The following is a 21,517-nucleotide window of genomic DNA, read 5'->3' as shown; positions in this document are numbered from 1 at the left end:
GGGCCACCCATAGTCTTGCAGGAGACCTCTCAGAAATCATCTCTGACAGAGGATGTCAGTATGTGGGAGAGAGAGGAAGAAAGAAACTCTGCTATCATCTGTGGTCTCCAGAACTAGGCAGCAGCCTGGACTAGCCACCCTCCTCAGTCTCCTCCCTCACAAACTCACAAGAATGGGAATCAAGAGGGAAGCGTTGTGTATTTTTTTTTTCTTTTTCAATTAACGTGAACTGGAATTTTAAAAAAGCACAAGCCTACCATAAAAGCTTCCTCATAAAGCATGTGTAACATCGCAGTCAGAAGCAAGGTAGCTGAGCACCGTTAGGATGTACACAGCAAATCAGGCACAAAAGGGTGGCCCAGGAGGCCGGCATCATGCGGGTCCCCCCTGTGCATGTCCCTGCTCCATTCTGCCCCATCTTGGTCCTTCCACAGCCTGTACCAAGTATTCATGGATGGAACAGGCCATTTTCAATCTAAATCTTGTTATAGATTAATAAGCAAACATTTTCTTGCTTATTATGCAATTTATCATGATGAAAATTACATTGGACTCCTCAAGGCTACATGCTGATACATTCATTTATTCAGAGCTGTGTATAGAGAGTTATACTAATCTTCATGACAGAAAAGGATGTAATAGCAAGATTTAAATTACGTACTGAAGCGCTAAAGTATTTGTGTCTGTGGACATACTACATGTAGATAAAACACAGCACATCTTTATGTTTGCTGATAGAAACTTTGTGTACACGGATTTAAAAACAAAACAAAGCAAATTTTAAATACTATGCCTAAAATAAAGCCCATTACTTCTCCCAGGCAACAAAACAAGACTGCACACTGTTGAAATTGTGTTTAGATCAGCCTTGAAAATAGGCTATAAAATTAGGTCAAAACAAAATTCTAGACTCCTTGGAGGCTGTACAGGGCACCTGCAGCCAAGGGGGACAGCGAAGGGTTGGAAATATGTTCTGGGCTTTGCACAAAGGCCAGCTGCCTCTTACTATTGCTTCCAACTCACAGGCTCACTTTCTTCCTAATTCTTAAAGTCAATCAAGAACTGCAGGCCTCCTGTATCCAAAACCTATGCTGGCTGCCATTATGTCAATTATTCATTCTAGAAATGAGCTGCTCTTGGTCTGTGGAACATTGAAACAATGACAATGGATGGCGTCACCACTGACACTACCACCTGTTGGGAACATCCATTCAACCTTTTAACATGTGCTACGTACTCTTTTAAGCACTCTGCAAATACAAACACACTTAATATCAACCTTATGAGGCAGGTGCTTACCTAACTCCAACTTGTAGACAGAACCGAGGTTAAGAGGTGAAGTGACCTACCGAAGAGCGTACAGCTAGGGAGACACAGAGGTGATGTTTAGAAGTGTGGTTGTATGACAGGAAGTTGGGGGGGCAGGCAGTTGCCTGGAGAAATTCCTTCTCCTACCAACCCATCTTGGGACTCGGGGCCAGGAATACCCAATCTGCAGGCAAAGCCACAGTCCAGCCTCTACTAGCTTCTTCGGTCTCCACTTCCCGAGCCTAGTGCAGCCAGCAGAAAGACTACAGGCCCAAAGCCATGCTGGGTCATAAGGAAACCGTGGGCTATGAGAAAGACAACCATGATGAAAAGGGCAGAGATTTCTAGATTTTTCCAAGGTTAACAAAGATAAGAATGAAATGCCCATTGAGAAAAATCAAAGAGGTGACAACATTTGCATTTAGAGAGGCACCTGGGCCAGTTCAAGGATTCCTGACTAGGAATTCCCACCAGCTAAGATGGCTATACTAAAAAGAAACAAAAACAAACACCTTCCTCTGGGGAATTAGTCAAGATGAACCTCTATCACCACCCCCAAGCCCCTTCCCATCATTCTTGGCCACTTGGCTACCAACAGTTTCCTACTGACTTTAGTGGCTCCCTCAACTCATCTGCCTTTCCCAGGACCCTCATCTCTGCAACCTCCTATGGTCAGTCATATCCTGTGCGCAAGGGAAGCCTTAAAAAGCGTGATTTTAAAAATCACTATGAGGGGCACCTGGGTGGTTCAGTCAGCTAAGCGTCCGACTCTTGATTTTGGCTCAGCTCATGATCTCACAGTTCATGAGATAGAGTACCATGCTGGGCTCTGTGCTGACAGCAGGGAGCCTGCTTGGGATCCTCTCTTTCTCCCTCTCTCTGCCTCTTCCCCACTCGCATGTGTGCTCTCTCTCTCTCTCTCTCTCTCAATAAATAAATACACTTTATTTTTTAAAAAAAGTTTTAATATTTATTTTTGAGAGAGAAAGAGAAAGAGAGTGCACATGCACGTGCACACGAGTGGGCAAGGGGTAGAGAGAGAGGGAGACAGAATCCGAAGCAGGCCCCAGGCTCTGAGCGGTCAGCACAGAACCCGATGCAGGGCCTGAACCCACGAACCGCAAGATCATGACTTGAACCTGCTGAGCCACCCAGGTGCCCATAAATAAATTTTATTTTAAAAAATCACTGTGAGTATGAAGGGTAACTCCCCAAACTATGTCCATGTATTCTATTATAAGTAAAACATTTCTGAGCAAGTATAAATATAATTTTCCTTCTAAGTGACATGTTTACACTACTACTAGGTAATAATATGTAATGTTATATATAAAAGGCCCAATAAGCATAATTGAAAAACTATGTCATAGATCAATCAATCAATGCTAAATCCCAACTGTGCCCAAATTATAGAAATATACTTCCCTTTCATGGTCTATAACCAACATTTCATATATAGAGATGTTTGTCTATTGTTTTTTTTTTTTTTTTTTTTTTTGTCTATTAAAAATGCACACTCTATCAAGGGCCATCAATGACCTCCAACAGAAATAAACAAACGAAACACCAACCAACAAAACACAAACAAAACCCGTCCGTATTAACTGGGATTGAGCACGTACTTGGCGAGCTGTTTCTCGGCATCAGCACAAAGTTCGAGAAGCCCCATGAGGACTGCAGACACGTCCATGTAAGGCTCCCAGACTGTGAAGCCACGGCCAATCAGATCAATGGCTGTTCTTCGGATCGTGCTGTGGGGGGGCAGTTTGGGGCTTGGGGGCTGCAACAGTAGAAATGTCAGCGCCTTACCTGAAATTACAAAATAAAAGACAGAGCAATAGAGAAATTTTACTTTGGTGATGTTTTCTTTGAAGCGTATTTTCAAAATGTAAACCATGTTGGATTTCTCTTTCTTTTTTTTTTTTTTAACTGAAAAGGGGTTTTGAACATTAAGATTATTAAAAGACCCCAAGTTTACAGTTTCTTCAGCCACATACTTTATTTTTATTTTTTATCTTTTTAACCTTTATTTACTTTTGAGACAGAAAGAGAGAGCATGAACAGGGGAGGGTCAGAGAAAGAGGGAGACACAGAATCTGAAACAGGCTCCAGGCTCTGAGTTGTCAGCCCAGAGCCCGACGTGGGGCTCGAACCCACGGACCGCGAGATCATGACCTGAGCTGAAGTCGGACGCTTAACCGACTGAGCCACCCAGGTGCTCCCAGCCACATACTTTAAACAAATAAGCTAGGCTACAGTATTTCATACCATGTTCTAAAGGGCTTTGGTTACATAATAATTACGTATGAATAAGTATATATCATTTCGAAACATATCAGGCACCCTAACTTCCTAACAAGGTTTTTCCCTACCCAGCACTGCACAAATTGGAGATGGCTTCAAATGATGTTATGCGGTACTCATCACTCTTCTGCACCTAAGAGTTCACATGTCAACTGCTTCTGTCAGTCGCACTTCTCATCACAGCTGATGCTTACCAGCAGGGATGAGGGATGGAGAAGGGAGAGGGGTAGTTGTAAAAAGTCTCCCCCACATGCATCTATGTTTCTCCACATTCTACTCTACTGGTCCAGTACAGTGAGGCCAGGTATGTGGTAAATTCTTCACGCGAGTTTGGTAAACAAATTAAAAGTTCAATATTACTTTGAAATCTGATGAAATGATCTAGATTTTAATTGACATGTACTTTTTTATGTTGAAGAAAACGCCAACGATTTGTATACATACGCCTAAGGGCCATTAAGCTTGCAACCCGGGTGGCGAAGAGCAAGCTGCAATTCAGAAGAGGTTGTCTGTTTCTTGAGGGGAAGGAACAGAACAGTTTACAAGTCATAGCACCGCAGAGCCGACGGGTTAAGGGGTACACATGCTTCAGATTTCAGACAGGGGAGTCACCAGAGTTTCATATCTTACTAAGGGCTGAGGACAGTACTCATGAGCTTCATCTTCCTAGTCTGTAAACTGGGGGTAAGAACAGCTATCCTTCACGAAGCGCCCGGGTGTTAAATGAATGAAGGCGTGCAAGGTGTCCTGCCTGGCACCCAGCACCCGGGGGCACTCCACAAACAGCAGTCAGGGCTCATCACAAACAGCACATTCAGCTTGTCTGTTCTCAAAATTAAGAGCATGGCATATAAACTTTGATGCATTCAACAAATAAAAACATTTACTCGTGTTTATGCTCTAGCCAATTTTTTTTTTAAGTTTATTTATTTTGAAAGAGAGAGAGAGAGACAGAGAAGAGTGGGGGGCAGGCAGAGAGGGCAAGAGAGAATTGTAAGCAGGCTCCATGCTGTCAGCACAGAGCTCGATGTGGGGCTTGATCTCATAGACTGTGAGATCATGACCTGAGTCGAAACCAAGAGTCAGATGCTTAACCGACTAAGCTACCCAGGTGCCCCTGTTCTAGCCAATTGTTCAAGGAGAATGGATTGCAACAGAGATGAGATGAAGTGAACGAAGCTGTAAAGCCCAGGTAAGAGTCTGAGAATGCACTTTGTTATTGCTGGCTCAAAATATCTTCTGCCACAGGACCTTTTCAGAATCTGTTGAAAACCATCAGTCTTTTCCCCAGAAAACTACATACAATGCATATACACAGCCACCAAATTCTGCAGAAGAATTTCAAGGAGACCATGGGCCTTGGGTTAACAACTCATGCCATAAGCTGAAAAGGTACTTATATATGGAGAGCCTCCTGGAGGAAACATCCTGAAATGCATGACTTCATTTATACATGTATTTGCAAATTTTACTCTCACATTTAGCCATGTAGATGCCATATGTAAAGCTTCAAGTTTTGTGGATGATTAAAATATAAACTCCTTTAAAAAAAGGTGGCCCACTGGTCTCTATTTTCTGCTAGCACCTACGCATCCCTTGCCACATGCTATTTTTTACAATATAAGCCATGTCCCTTTTCTGCATCAAGTTTGTTGCTCCTTGAGGGTAAGAACTATGTTTCACGTAACTTTGTATCTCCCAAACCACCAAGCACAGTACTTTGCACACATTATGAACCTAAAGTGTAAATATATCTGTCTTTACTGCATGTACCTTTCTAATGCAGCTCCCGGCCCCAGTCTGTCAGATTATTTCAAAATGTTAAGAAATCCACCACTTTTCTGTTATTCTTTACTTCTAGGAAGTTGTAAGAGCTGCAGAGAACCCCCCACTGCTGTTCTCTGCAGACATCCTGAAGCACACGTAGCCACGGCTTCCCCATAAGGGACAGGGCTCCCTGAAGGTGTATCCTTGGTGAGCAATGTTGTGAAGGGGAAGGAAGGTTTCTTAAGTACAATGTTTTATAGCATTTCAATCATCATCTTCCTTAACGGCACTCCACTATCTCTGTATTCATTACAGGCAGGAGCATTCTGGCAATACTAGGGACCTTGCTGATTTCTTGCAGCCTGTGTATGGGAACTCTGGAGACAGCTGCCTCGCCACTCTGACAATTTTATCCTGAGAGCAAAGTAAACCGTTAAGTGGCCGATTTCTTGAGATTTTCCATCATTTTTCTGACAAAGTAGGAAGGACAGCATAAAGGATGTGATCACTTACCTTCCAACGAAACGACAGAAAAGGGAGAATCAGTAAGCGTACTTCCAAACATCCCTGGCCTTGCAATGGCCCCCCAGGGTATTTGCTTCCCCCCCGCAAAGTGTGATCTACCTTCACAGTGAGGATGCCCAGGTCAGCAGGAAATGCAGGTTCCCTACAGCTCTGTCACCCCTTCCTGTAAATCACTTTCCATTTCATTCAGTGATCTTGTCAGTAAAATTCTCATACAGCATCTCTTCTTTCGTTCAAATCACCATCTCTGGGTAACACAAAGCCAAGATCCCCACAGGTCTGGCAGGCCATGTGTGCACCAGGAGAAGGAGAGAGGAAAATGGCCTATTTAACACACACATTTTAAATCTAGTAAATACAGGGGCACCTGGGTGGCTCAGTCAGTTAAGTGTCCGACTTGTGCTCAGGTCATGATCTCGCGGTTTGTGAGCTGGAGCCCCGCGTCGGGCTCTGTGCTGACAGCTCGGAGCCTGGAGCCTGTTTTGGATTCTCTGTCTCCCTCTCTCTCTGCAGCCCCCCCCCCCCCCCTCCGCTCACACTCTGTCTCTGTCTCTCTCTCTCTCCCCCTCTCAAAAATAAACATTAAAAAAAATTTAAATTTATTAACTGGAGTATGATTATTTTGGTCTGTTTTGGAATTACAAAGGCAGAAAAAGTTAAAACTCCACATCTGTCTTGACAACTTATTCCAAGCAAAACCTGTAAATAAGATGAAGACAGTTTTCAAGTTAAACCTTCTGATTTCTAGCCTTGTTGATTAATAAGATGCTTATGACTTTAATGCTACCAGGAATAATGACACTGATGTTCTCAAGGAATAATCTCGGATGCCTAAGACTTCAAATTTCCTAATCATATATTCTTTCTGATATTAAGGAACGAGACTTCAAAAAATGGTTGTTACGATAACAAAAAGGGATAGATAAATTTATTCCTTTTCCAACTCATATTGCACTCTGTAATTGAGGGTTTATCTGATCTATGATTCCATAAGAGAGCCACTCTGCAACATGGACCAAGGTGATAAAAAGTTAAAATTAAGACACTGATAGTTATCTTCCTTTTTGACAGAAAAAAGTCTCATGACAATATTATGAATTTTAACTTTTATCTCTCAGAATTTTCCTTAAACCGGTGGTACCCAATAACGGATGTATTTTAATCTGTATGAGATGCAATCTAATTTTGCACAAAAATACGTATGTATTTTATGTAGATGTTCCACTGTTCCACAGTGCCTCACTGAGTAAGCAAGGTGGAGAATGAAGCTTTTATCTGCCATCGTGACTGATTCCCTCATAAAAGGCACTCTAGTGGCAGTATTAAAAAGTTCAACAAACTAGACTGACACTCATTCAAGGCTTTCTGTAATTTGGTCCCAGCCTCTCCATCCAAAGATTCAGTTATGTGATAACTATAGTGTCACTATAAACACTGGGGAAACAAAAGGAAATAAGACTGAGTTCTTTTCCTCAAGGAAGTTCATTCCAGTTCAGGAGACAGGTGAGCAAACAGGTAATTTGAATATATTCTGAATAGTGTTAGAAGACTTATAAGGACAAGGTGTCAAAACAGAACTTAGGGCCGGTTAAGTGTCTGACTCTGGCTCAGGTCGTGATCTCACAGTTCGTGAGTTCGAGCCCTACATCGGGCTCTCAGCTGTCAGTGTGGAGCCCACTTCAGATCCTCTGTCCCCTCTCTTTGCCCCTCCCCTACTTGGGCCTTCTCTCTCTCTCAAAAATAAACAAACATTTAAAAAAAAAAAAAAAAGAAAGAAAGAAAAAGACAGAACTTAAGACAGGCACCTAACCCCATTTTATAGGTATGAAAAGGCTTCTAGGGAAAGGGATTTCCATACCCACACCCAAAGAATAAGTAGTAGTTAGCCACTCAAAGGAGAGGATGATAGCAAGACAGAGAAGAACATGTCTAAAGACCAGGAAATGAGAGAGAACACAACCAGATAAAGGGATTACACAGGGTTTAATTGGTTGGAAATTGTGTTGGGGGAGAAGGGAGAGGTTGAGGTGATGGGCAAGGGAGAAAAGAGGGCAAGGTGGATGAAACAGAACAGTGAGACACAAGGCAGGACAGGTTATTAGAGCCCAATGACAAAGAGCTTCATACGCCATGCTAGGAGTCTGTTTATTCTGGTGACAATGGGGGACCACCGGAAAGTTTTAAGCAAAGGAGAGGTTTGATTAGATTTTCATTTTAGAAAGATCAATATTTGGGTTGTGTTGTGATTAGAAAGGGGCAAGACCTATTGCCTGTTAATTCTGATCTACTCATTCCCAGCCAGATAGATTAATTAGAATCACGGAATTTTCAAATCGAAAGGACTTTAGAAAAATAGCATCGATTCCTATGCTTCAGGTGAGATAACAGAGAACTGTAGAAGGCAAGTGGTTAGCTGCAGGCCTGGGTAAGGAGTCCAGGCCTCTGGAGCCCAGGCCATGCATGTGTAATGGGGCCAGTACACAGGTCTGAACACAACTTGTGTCTTTACGACAGCATTTTATTCATGATGTTCTATCCAACTATGGATTCAAAACTATATCCCTTATGATCAATCTCCTCCTCCTTCCGAATTAAGGCATAATTTCAGCTGCTGCTCCTCATACAATCAGAAGGTGGCCGTCACTGGTTCAACAGCTAAATATAGCCACACCAAGATGCCTGCAGTTGTCTCGGCTCTAACTCAGTTGCCTCATGGTCACAAAATGGTCTACTGCACATCTAGCATAGCATCCACCTTCTAGGCAGGAAGTGGCAGAATTCTGAAAGAGCAAAAGGACTTGTGCCAGTTAAGTCGAGCCTCTTTTTTAACGTCTGGTTACATCTCACTGGTCAGAATTATACCACACACCGGTTCTCCTAGTTTCAAGGAAGCACAAGAAATGTAATTCATTAGCTGACAACTTTGCCACCTTCAATGATACAGGGGTTCTGTTCACATGGAAGGGGAGAATCGCCTGGAGAAGGTGGCTAGTGATTCCCCTACCCTAGAATTCTCTGCTTACCTTAGAATGAAATCCTTTTCAATATAGCAATTAGGGGTGCCTGGGTGGCTCAGTTGGCTAAACAGCCAACTCTTGATTTCGGCTCAGGTCACGATCTCACAATTCTTGAGTTCGAGCCTCGCAGGGCTCTGCGCTCACAGCAAGGAGCCTGCTATGGATCCTCTGTCTCCCTCTCTCTGCCCCTCCCCAACACGCACTCACTCTTTCCCTCTAAGATAAACAAATCTTAATAGATACATAGCAATTACTACTCATACGTTTAATAACAATATAGCATCTTTTGGCATTTATTTTATTAGCTGCAGTTTATCTAATTCTATTTATTTATTTTTATTTTATTGACTTTTAACATCTGCTAAATGAGTTCCCCGCACTATATGAGATTTTTTGAAAATACTTTTGTTTGGCACAAGGCTTAACACCATGCTTTACATTCAGTTATCATGAAAAAATTGTTGTTTTGGCACACACTGAGAATTACTTTACCCTGTATGTGCCCAGCACAGTCAGCAAAATTATGCACCGATCAGAAATTTCCAAGAGTCTGCTACAAACCTATGCTGGGCTGTGGCAAAGTTTCCACGGCTCTATGGTGAAATGGCAGAAACATAAACAATGTAGTAAGTCTTTTTCATAAAGCTAAATTTTTTCAGTTTAAAGGAGTGCTTATTCTAAGATTATGTTCTTACTATTTTTCTTTTTTTGGTGAATAAAAGATTTTTAAAAAATGAAGATAGTACTAGTTTTTAATGGCTCTAGTGAGCAAAATAAAAAATGTAAAACACTGTTATATACTCTCAAGTTTCATTTTTGGACATTTTACTGGCCCATGATACCTGAAATTTGGAAACAAATGCCATTTGTAATGAATGTACTATCCTGGGCACCTTCCTCCACTGTAAGTATCCCGACTCAGATTTCTATTACAGTTCTCTGGCTCTTAACCGGGAGTACCCAGAGGCTCCTCATTCACTTGGTTACAGGATAGAATTTGGCATTGTTCTGGGACCATATTCAATGTCCATTTTTCAAATTACTAGTTTTTCTCACTCAAAGATAGGTAAATGGTACAGATACTGCGAAAGCTTCATAGTTTGAGTTCGGCTTGTAGCACACCATCACCATGCCCCCCCCAACCACCCCCACCATGTATGTGTAGCCAAAAGTACAAATGAACTACCAAAAATGCAGACGGTGGAAAACAAATCAAAATAAAACCCTTTGAAAAGCAGAAAGTGCTCAAATACAGCATTAGATAAATCACAACTAACTTAGACCCTCTGAAGGTTTGATTTCTGTGGTCGTGCAGTCAAGAGTAATAATAGCTCATATATTAGAGCTATTTTATTTCAAGCTTTTTATCTCAAGCATTTTTTTAAAAAGTGTTCCAAGTTTAATCTTACTGTTTTTTTAAAGTGCTACATAAGACCAAAGCTGCAAGAAAATATTTATGCTTTGCTGTAACAGCAAAACACTAAAAATGAGAAAAGATAGAGCAAAATCAAGCCTACAAAACCTGTGGCTAAAAAGCTGACAGTGTTAGACCATGGCCAACTTGTTGCTTTGGCAAGATGAATATTGCCCCATCATGAATTGACCAATGCAAACTGCCAATTCAAAACATTTTTGTAGTATCTGGCTGGTAATGCTGACCACTCTTTCAAAGATTAACATACAAGCCATCACACACACACACACACACACACACACACACACACACACACACACACACACGAATGCTATTACTTAGGTAATAATGAATTTGTCTTCTGGAGCATGTATTCATCCTTATTACAAAATGTAGATTTACTTTATCAATACACCCCACATTTATGGAATGCCTATTATATGAAAACACTTTATTAACTATAAAAAACTGTGGTCCTATATTTCTTTAAAAAAATTTTTTTTAACGTTTATTTATTTTTGAGAGAGACAGGCAGAGCATGAGAGAGGAAGGGGCAGAAAGAGGGAGAAACAGAACTTGAAGCAGGCTCCGGGCTCCAAGCTGTCAGCACAGAACCCAACGCGGGTCTCGAACTCACAAACTGTCAGATCATGACCTGAGCCGAAGTCAGATGCTTAACTGACTGAGCCACCCAGGTGCCCCTGTAGTTATATATTTCTATAAGCAAATAAACACTGGATATTATTTTAAGCACCATTTGATAGTAAATAATAATTTTATGTTATTTTACTTTTTTCCCCCTCTTTCATTTCTATCAACCTGATAATAGTGGTGCCTTGAGTTCTCCGCAGTCTATTAGATAGGCTGCTTTTCTTCACTTACACACACACACACACACACACACACACACACACACACAGTCAACTGCCAGTTATATACACCAACACAACACTTTTAACACAAATTCAAACCTTTATTTTCATACAACCCATAGATCTTGGTAACATATATTCATGATGTGAACACAAATCATGTAGTAGTTTTGTTTTTTGCAGTTTCTATTTGGGCTGAAATAGCACTAAATAAGAAAGAATCACTTAAAAAGTTGTAAACTTGATTTTTTTCCCTAGCTTTCTATTTGTACTTTTTATTTCCTTCAAGGAGAGGCTATATTTTTCCTCCCATGCCTCCCTTGAAGCATGAAGACCTCACAAGAATCCTGTGGCTACCTCATAGGCAGATTCTAGAATGAGCTCTTACAAGCCTTCTAAGCAACCATTATAGCCTGAACGAAGAAGGAAACAGCACTGGATAAGTGAAGGGACTGAAGGAAGGAAATGTGGAAGGACACTGCATAACAAAGGGACAGGAGACCTCCATTATGGAGTGCCTCCTTGCTGCGGGCCAATGGAACCTGGGTTTTATGGCAGCCAATGCTGTCAGAAAACCAGAGGCCACAGGGAGTTTCGAGAACTGGAAATGCCAACAGAAGCCAGCATCATGCCATATTTATCAAGAGAGAATGAAATTTTCTTACGGGAATTATTACAAAACCATAGCATTTCACAGAATTTTTCAAAGAGTTCTTGTAGAACCTTCATAATTATTACTAGTATCCCACTGGTAGTTGATATACATAACCGTTTTCTTGGGCTCTGGCCCTTCCTAGACGAGTCCAGCCAGTCAACAGGCCTAGTTAGAACAAACTTGTTCCTCTTACTTAAAAAATATCATGAATGAAGAAATGGCCATTAACCACCCTTGGCTCTGTATAACAGAGGAGGGAAAAAAAGGTCATATTAAAAAAATGCATTAATTAATAGTTCAATTACAAGGAAACTCCTATGGGAGAACACATTATATGCACTTTAAACCAAATGAATTTATGATGATTTATGCCATTACAATGAGTGCAAAATGAATTAATAATGATTGGCCACTTATTTCAAAGTGTAACCAAGTAAAGGAAGCCTTTTCCCACTTGTTAATGTCCATCAAAGAACAACGATGGCAGAGTGCCATCTGGAATTCTATTCCTTTGCTTTATACAGAAACTTGATTTAATTAAAAATAATTCCAATGTAGTGTGCCTTATTCATAGATATGGGCTAATTAGCAAACACTTCTATAACTACATGCCTTGTATTAATGCAGTTATTAGAAACTGTTAAACTTTTTACATCCTATATTGCACAAAAACTTGTCATTTAATAAAAACCATAAAGTAACTATTAAATTAGGAGACAGTTTAACAAAGATATTTAAGAACTCATTAATTTACTATCGGTTTTATCAAAACAGTCCTATTTCAACATAATTTGCTGTTTCTTGTCCTATAATCACACGACAATAAAATCCAAATAATCTTTGATTCAAAGTTCATTTTTTTCGGTTTTACTGAATTTCAAATTAAGTTGTATCATACAATGACATTTAATCTCATGTTGGCTCTTCGTATTTAATATATTTTGGATGGCAGGCTAAAATTAGGGAGTCTTACCTTCCTATAATCAGAAAGTTATGACTTATTGCAAATAACCTTATTCTGCCTCAGAAATGTAAAAAGTGCTGATTTTCAGACACTCTGAGGGTCAGCAATAAAGAAGTAAAATAATAGAAGCAAGTGTTTATGATACCAAAGAAGTAAAAAAAAAAAAATCCATTAATGTAGGGAATCTTTAAATGATCCAAATACTTCTATGTCCTGTTCCCAAAAGGTGTAGGATGGTTAAACAGCATGAACGAGTGGGTGGGCAGTTGGGTAAGAGGCAAAAGGACACCAGGGTTTAAGTTCTAGCTTCAGCATCTTACTAGCTAAGTGATCCTTTATGCATCCAATATTTACTGGTGCCTGTTATGTCCCAGGCACTGTTTTTTTTTAATTATTTTAATATTTATTTATTTTTGAGAGTGAGAGAGAGGCAGAGTGTGAGCGGGGGAGGGGCAGAGAGAGAGGGAGACACAGAATCCGAAGCAGGCTCCAGGCCCTGGCGCTGTCAGCACAGAGCCTGATGTGGGACTCGAACTCACAAACTCAGATCAGGACCTGAGCCAAAGTTGAAGGCTTAACCCAAGGAGCCCCCCTCCTCCAGGCACTGTTTTTAAGCACAGGTCAACAAATTCTATGCTCTCACAAAGCTTACGTTCTAGCTGGGACATAAAGACCAAATAAACAAATAGATATGTCAAGTGGTACTAAGTCAGGTGAAGAAAAATAAAGCAAGGGTAAGAGCCTAGAAAGTGATAGAGAGGAAAGTACTCTGTAGAAGGTGACATTTGAACAAAGACCTAAGTGAAATGAAAGAGAAGCATGTGGGCATCTGTGGGAGAAGCATTCCAGGCTGAGGGAACAGCACAAAAGGCCCTGAGGTAAGTAGGGATCCCTAAGGGCCAGTAAAAAGTCCAGAGTAGTTAGACGGCAGTGAATAAGGACAAGAGTGGAAGGACATGAAATCAAAAAGGCAGCCGTGGATGGATCAGTCACACAGGCCTCTTCCCTAGGGGGTTAAGTGTTATGAGAAATGCATGGAAGTTTCGGGTAGGACAGTGACATGACCTGCCATCATTCAGACAGTATCTGTGTGCTGTGTACAGAATAGACTGGGGTGGGTTGCAGGCAAAGGGTAACATTAGGGAGGCCAACTGGGAGGTTCTTACAATGGTTCAAGCAAGAGATAATGATGGCTTGGACTAAAACAGTAGTGACAGAGTATGAGAACTATGTAAATTTTGGATTAAGAAAATTTTTTAGAAGATAGAGCAGACAGGATTCATTTAGGGATTGGATGTGAATATATGATGGAAAGACAATAAGTAAAACTGGGGCACTTGGGTGGCTCAGTCAGTAAAGTGCCAACTTCGGCTCAGGTCATGCTCTTGGGGTTGGTGAGTTCAAGCCCTGCGTCGGGCTCTGTGCTGACCGCTCAGAGCCTGGAGCCTGCTTCAGATTCTGTGTCTCCCTCTCTTTCTGCCCCTCCCCTACTCGTGCTCTCTCTCTCTCTCAAAAATAAATCAACATTAAAAAATTTTTTTTAAATAAACAAAAAAAGTAGTAAAACTGATTCCAGGCATTTGGGCATGAACAACTATGTGGATGATGGTGACACTCATTAAAATTAGTTAACAGAAGAGGAGGAGGTTTTTTTTGGGTTTTGAAGCAGGAGCGGTAATCCAAATTTTAGTTTCGGGCATTTCTAATCTGAGGTACATGTCAAACATCTGAAGGAAGATTTCAGATCAACTGTTGAATATAGGAGTCTGGAGACTGGTGTAGAAACCAGGGTTAAAAATAAAAATTTCAAAATCGTCCACATACACATGCATTGAAGCCATGGGACTGGAAGTAATACCTAGAGAGTGAGTGCAGGTGCACAGGCACCTTCGCAGGATGGAAAGACGGGGGGGAAATCAAGACTGAGAACCAGCGGCTAACAAGGTGGGAGAAACAGGAAAGGACAAGCAGAGTTGCAGGTTTCAATGTAGCTGGAATTATATTCTACCAAGAGACAGAGACAAGAGCCAAGAATTGCTTACTGCCTTTGGCAACATGTAAGTCACGGGTTATCTTACTGAAGAAATTTCAGTAGCGTTAAAGTCAGAAAAGCCTGACTGAAGCAGATTCAGGAAAAAAAAGGAAAAAATGGTGGCTGAGAAAGCAGGAAGGTAAATATAATCACAGTATTTAGTGCAGAATGTATACGATTATAAATTTGATTTATTTAAAAATAAAGTATTTTTATTTCCTGTAACAGTGATTTCTTAAAAGTACTGATCATGTGGTGTCCATGTTACCTGCTATAGATACTGACAATGGATGAGACAGATAGGAGTATGTCTGGTTTATGACATGCAATTCTCAACACGTTCCACAGAAAGCTTTATCAGCCTTCTCTGGACCTGATCACCTCCAGGAAGCAACCAATCAGAGTGAGTCTCTGACCTTCAAAGCAGAGACTGGTCTTTCCAGAGATGAAACCCCCCTAACGCTGCGGCTTCATTCATGTCTCATCGGGAATCATCATTAACACTTTCTGCGCATCTGTACGCCATTAAACATCCTGTGAGAGGGGCTCGCCAGATGGGTTACAGGGTTCTGAAGATGCTGATGTACCTTTCCAAAGGAATTGACTTACTACTCGATCAAAGGCTCACGTTCAATTATTTTACCCACCTGCACTACTCTAGGGCTTTTAGAATTTAGTTATTACGAACTACATGAAATTTAAACAATGACATTTCCCCCAAAATACCATTAATGTGAACCAAAAGTATGGCAAACAACTGCAATGCTTCACGATAACTTCATAATTGCATACTCTCTCTAACTAATTCACGCAGGCTAAGTAAGTTAGCAATCATTACAAGATAAATCTCAACATAATTTTGTAAGTAGCTTAGTGGAAATGGAAATCATGTGCATGGGTACTTGATCTCTTTTCTAATAACCACAGCAAGACATTCAACTGGAACAAGGAACAGCTGCATGTTAGCTCTTCAGACACGGAGTCAAAGATGAGGAATAGTTGTCCTCAGTGGACACTAAATATTAAGTAAACTGTGAGATGAAGGCCAGCGTAACCATGAAGAAAAATAAATTCAGAATCGTTTTACATGCAAGCAAATCAACAAATACCAACATTCTCAATGCAAACAGTCTAAATGTTTCCTTTCTACACATTTCTTTTATTGAAGTTGAGTAAGGGAGGTAAAAAAGATGAGCAAACAAAAGTCACTCTGCTGCCCGTTTCTCAGTCTGGACATCTTTGTTTAAGCTTTGACTTGGCTTAAATGAACGAATTAATATTGACAAAAACATCAACTAAGCTAATGAGTTGTTAGTTAAGGCAATAAACATGTCACATTAGAGTCAGCGCAGTAAAGAGGTAATTAGCCCTGGAAAAGCCCTGCTGATTGGAGCTGTTGAGATCCTCTGCTCTTAACCTTTGAGTCCATTATCCAGCCCAGGAGTGGTGGCTATGTTAATGGGAGCTCGCCAGCAGTAAACAGCAGGCTGTCTAGAGCAGCGAGCTAGACCTGCGTCCGAATCCTGGGACGAAAGGCGTGCTGGTAGACTTACAAGAGAGGCATCAACGGAGCGTCATGAAAAGCGGAAACAGTTCTTTGAGGAATAGATATTAATGGCAAAAAAGAGAGAAGGCAAATATATTTCCAAAGAGATATTTGGGTGTGTGTGTGTGTGTGTGTGTGTGTGTGTGTGTGTGTACCACTTAGCAATTATTAAGTAGCAAAATAAAAAAAAAAAAACCACTTTGCAATTATTAAGTAACAAAAATGAGACAAAGGAAAATCGCTCTAATCAACAAAATACTCTTCCTTCTGCAAATACGGATGCTCTGACCCTTTCAAGATAAAGTGCAAGATACCATAAGACAATGAATTCCTACGGTATCGAAGCAACCAAGATCACAATTAAAAGTCATAGCTAATAATTTATATTAAGACAAAAAAGAAACACACGTTATTGCACTTCTAAAATACATATATTTACATGAATAATCACAGATTGTCCTTCGGAGCAGTTTGTAAGATTTTTTTTTTTTTTAAACTTCTCACTAATTTTACTGATTTGGCTTTGGGACAATCAAAACCAGCATTTCAAAGTCTATGTTGAAAAGGAAACCAGATGTTTATAGAAAAGTCACAACTAGCAGGACAGAACTTACGCAGGAGTTAAAACATAACATAAAAATATGAATAAAATGCCCATTCTCTCAATTAGTGGATCATCTCCAAAATAAAGCAAAAGAACGTGCTGGAGAATACAACGGGAACTTGCACCATCTTTGTAAGAACCTCCCCAAATTTGTCAAATAGGCTAAGTTTTGACATTGCTTCTAATGTTATAATGCATATAAACAGATTAACTGATACTAGTGTATGCAAAGAAACAGATTAGATTAAGGGAGACCACATTCTCAGGAAATACGTATTTTTCCTTTGGAAACTCGTCTTTCTCTTGAGCTTAAAAGCAGATACATACATTCAAATACATACATACAATGGCTACGCTGCCATTCATTTTGCACACTTTGACAATTGTACGCCATTTCCTTTTACAAAGGAAGAAAACGTTCCATCCTGATTCTGTTATCACGGAAGCTGGACGGTGGAAGTGGTCAGGTAGGCAGGCCCGTGGCACTGCTGCTGGGTGTGTGTGCGTGGTAAGTGTCTGGGTGTTAGAGGAGGAGAGACGTGGGGCATTTACTATACAGTAAATCAATATGTGCTCTCTTTTTTCAGGCTGAGTAATTTCGAGAGGGCCAGGAAGCAATTAGCTTCCTCACACCTTATTGGGCAGTGTGTGGTTTTCATATTCCCCCCCCCCCTCAATACAGCTTTTTAATAAATTTATAAAACAGCTATATATGGCTTAATTTTCCTTAGTTAATTCTTTTGCATAATTAAATTTAGATTGAAAAGCACTATAAACCAGTCTTCATGTTCAATAAAAGATGAACCAAGAGGTATTTTGCAAACCAAAATAAGAAATACATTTTTCTGTTATTTTATTGTCAGTGACTGTTAAGTGCAACCTGAAAACAATATATACTATAGTACTTACTTCTATTATACTGAGAACATATAAACATGTCCAAATACTTCTAAACTGTCTAGGAGCAATAAAGAAAAATAAGGTGGTCAAAATATTTTCAAGACTTTACATCCATGTATGGATTTAATTCGGTGTAATTATTTATACAATTTCTTATCTAAGCAGTATGTCACAGGACAATAGTGTTCAATCTTTTTTCTCTCCCAACATACTTGCAGAATATGACATATTATGAAATGTCTTACAGTGACAGACAGAATGAGGGTAGCAAAATTGGAGGGAAACAGTGCCATAAATATCGCTTGAAAATGTCCTCACGTGGGGCACCTGGGTGGCTCAGTTGGTTAAGCGTCCGACTTCAGCTCAGGTCATGATCTCACGGTTCGTGAGTTCGAGCCCCGTGTCAGGCTCTGTGCTGACAGCTCGGAGCCTGGAGCCTGCTTCGGGTTCTGTGTCTCCCTCTCTCTCTGCCCCTCCCCTGCTCATGCTCTGTCTCTGTCTCAAAAATAAATAAAACATTAAAAAAAAAAATGTCCTCACGTAATTCAGATGTGTTACCCCACTCCACACTTTGCCCCTCCCACTTCCAGTCAGGAGGCCAAAGTCACCCCCCTGCCTTCCCGTGACTGAAAAATCCATGGAGAATAGTAAAGAGCTAAGAAGGAAGATCTGGATTCTAATCCTACACCTACAATATGATAACAGTTTGATCTCAGGTAATTAGTTTCCTCATCTAATGATACAAAAAGAGATGGAAAAAAGACCTATTTCTTGAGTTGACAGGAATAGTAAATGATAGAACATGCATCATGCCTAACACGTAGGCTAGGGGCAGGCTCTTGATAAATTCTTCTCCATCTTCCGGATTATATAGATATTGTTACTTATTTTCCTCAGTCGCAGATATTTTCTTGTATACTATCCTAAGACTTCAAAATGGACTGTTTAAAAGCTTATTTATTTTGAGAGACAGAAGAGAGAGAGGGTGTGCAAGCACACAAGCAGGGGAGGAGCAGAGAGAGAGGGAGACAGAATCCCAAGCAGGCTCCGCACTGTTAGCGCAGAGCCTGATGCAGAACTCAAACTCACAAACCGTGAGATCGGGACCTGTGCCCAAATCAAGAGTCTGGTGCTTAAATGACTGAGCCACCGAGGCGCCCCCAAAATGGACTTTTTTAAAAGAGGAAAACTACTAGGATGCTTACTCCTTTTAAAAATATGTAACATAAAGCATTTTACCAAACAGTAAGGAAAACCAGTAAAATGAACGAACGAACGAACGAACGAACGAACGAAGGGAAGGGAAGGGAAGGAAAGAAGGAAGAAGGGAAATTATATTTGCTGCCTGGTGGGTGGCATGCTTTACCTGAATGCTTTACCTGTGGGATTTCATTTAATTCTGAAAATAGCCCTGAGAGGAATATATTAGTTTCAATTTTGAAGAAGAGGAAAACCGCATCTCAGAAACCTTAAATAAGTTATTCCAGATCGTACTGTGAATAATGCTAAAACAGGGTTTACCTGACATGAAATCCCCTATTCTGTCCATTATATTCTACACAACAGTTAGTTAAAAATAATAGGCTATGCCATAGTCCAGGCTTAAGATGATATCTGCAAAGGATTTTATATTTAATATTGCAAATGAAACACACCATATTATTTCTCAGATGGTAATCCCAGAAACCATAAATTGGGTTCATGACAATCGAGCAAGCGCTTAATCATTTTAACGTGTATGGAAAGTGAAGAGCCTTAACTGGCAGAGCCCTCAAGGAGCACTGAATTGCTTATCCGAATGATCTGCATGTATTAACACACAACAAGAAGACAGACAAGGGCAAACAAGTATTGTAACACTGGTTTTCCAGCCTTTTCCCTGGTAACTCCGGCCTAGTTAAACTAGGCTAGCAATGCTATTTTTCTTCCTCTCAAAATCTATAGAGGGTGAATCAGATGTGAAGGCAAGATCAATTCTGTTCTCAGACAGTAAATGAGCTTAAGATCAGACCTGTTTCAGTTTATGGAGAGAATCTCATTAAGCTAGCTTAAATATGTGTTCACAGGACTATATTACAGAGTCAGGAAAAAGAGAAAATACCCTCACCCACCCCAGTGACAAGCAAATTTCGTGGGTATTGATAGGGTTAACAAAAATCAGTGCCACAGACCACACCGTCCACATACACAGCAAAAGCTATAGCGCAAAAATATTTTCACCTATCATATTTTTATAAAAGTCAAGAGCTGGAATGGTCCAACCTCATTATGATAGATCAGAAAACAGAGGCTCAGAGACGTTGTGTGGCTTACTTTACGGTAAAGAGCAAGAATGGGTACAGCCCATTCAGAAGCCAAAGCTCCAGTCCTCAAAGACCAGCACTGCCTCTACGGTAAACACAAGATCTCCATAACAAATGATGTTCAAGCTGATCATCATTACTGTTTTGATCACAAGCATTTGGCACACTGTCTGGCATGGAGGAGGCATTGAAAATATTTGTGGAATGAATGAATGGACTTGATTCACACTCCACCATCCACATTTTAACTACGTTTCAAGGTCTCAGTTAAGTTTTCCTTTATTTACCAAGCTTTGCTGGTCCCTCCAACCACTGTGTCCCTGAGTTTCTAGAGCACATCTTGCTCACACCATTCCAAGGAATACCAGACTTAGAAAGCTCAGAATTAGATAAGACTTCAAAGATGGTCTGGCACAGAGGTATCCAATCCTGGTGTTTGGGATCACCTGATGAGCTTAATGAAAACTTAAATTCGTGGCCTCATGGAGATCTACAGATTCAGAATGCAGTCAGGTGGCATGGAGTTCACCACTTCGTGGGGCAGCCAGTTCCACTGGTAGACATCTTGTTTGTTATGTAAAATCTCAAACATACACAAAGAAGAATATGGTAAAGCTTGTTGCAACCATCATCCAGCTTCCAGAGTTTGGAGCTCCTGGCCAATCTTGTTTGCATCTGTACCCTCACTCACTTTCCCCAGCAGCTTGAATTACTTTGCAGCAAATCTCATCTACAAATACTTCAGTATATATGTCTAAAAGATTGGGACTTATAATTTCGTATCATCATATAGAAGGTCAGCCTTCACATTTTATTGATTTTCTTTCTGTTGCCCTAACTCTCCCTTTCTTCCCTATCTCTCCCCTTCTTTTTCCTTTCCTTCACTTATCTACATTTGTCTCCTCCAATCACAATCCAAATACATCTCTTAAATCTCAATTTACAGGTTGCCCCTCAACCCCTGCTTTCCTAAAAGAAATCAGTGCTTTCGTCCCACAGAATTTTCTAAAATCTGGGTCCTGCTGATTATTCCTACATTCCTCTGTTCCCCTGGCCTCTGTATGTCCTATAAACTGGCTGAACAGATTCAGGTTTGAATTTTTATCTTTACTATTCCTTAAATGTTGCTATGTACTTCCATCCAGAAGTATACAATGTCTGGCTGTCTCCTTTTGGGGGTTGTTAAATAGGAGTGATTCCCCAGGTCCATTAATTGATCAGGGTGGTACAGCAGTAATACTCTATTATCCCTTCTTCATTTATTGGCTAGAACACAGTTATAAACAGGAATTTCTCTCATCAACCA

The 21,517-nt window shown here is 40.5% G+C and overlaps 1 protein-coding gene across 5 annotated transcripts in view; it reads right to left on the bottom strand.

Moving 5' to 3' along the window:
* Positions 1–21,517, bottom strand: part of WDR7 (WD repeat domain 7) — a 353,450-nt gene that overhangs the window by 105,073 nt on the left and 226,860 nt on the right. For all 5 annotated transcript variants that reach the window (XM_060613943.3, XM_060613948.3, XM_060613944.3 and 2 more), the window contains one exon: positions 2,931–3,117. In XM_060613943.3, coding sequence (XP_060469926.1) covers positions 2,931–3,117 — 187 coding nt within the window. The remainder of the gene's footprint in view (positions 1–2,930; positions 3,118–21,517) is intronic.

This window comes from Panthera onca, chromosome D3 (assembly GCF_046562875.1).
Source record: "Panthera onca isolate mPanOnc1 chromosome D3, mPanOnc1 haplotype 2, whole genome shotgun sequence".
Classification (NCBI taxonomy): Eukaryota; Metazoa; Chordata; class Mammalia; order Carnivora; family Felidae; genus Panthera; species Panthera onca.
Note: the sequence above shows the minus strand (reverse complement) of the source record. Positions and strands in the feature narration are given on the sequence as shown.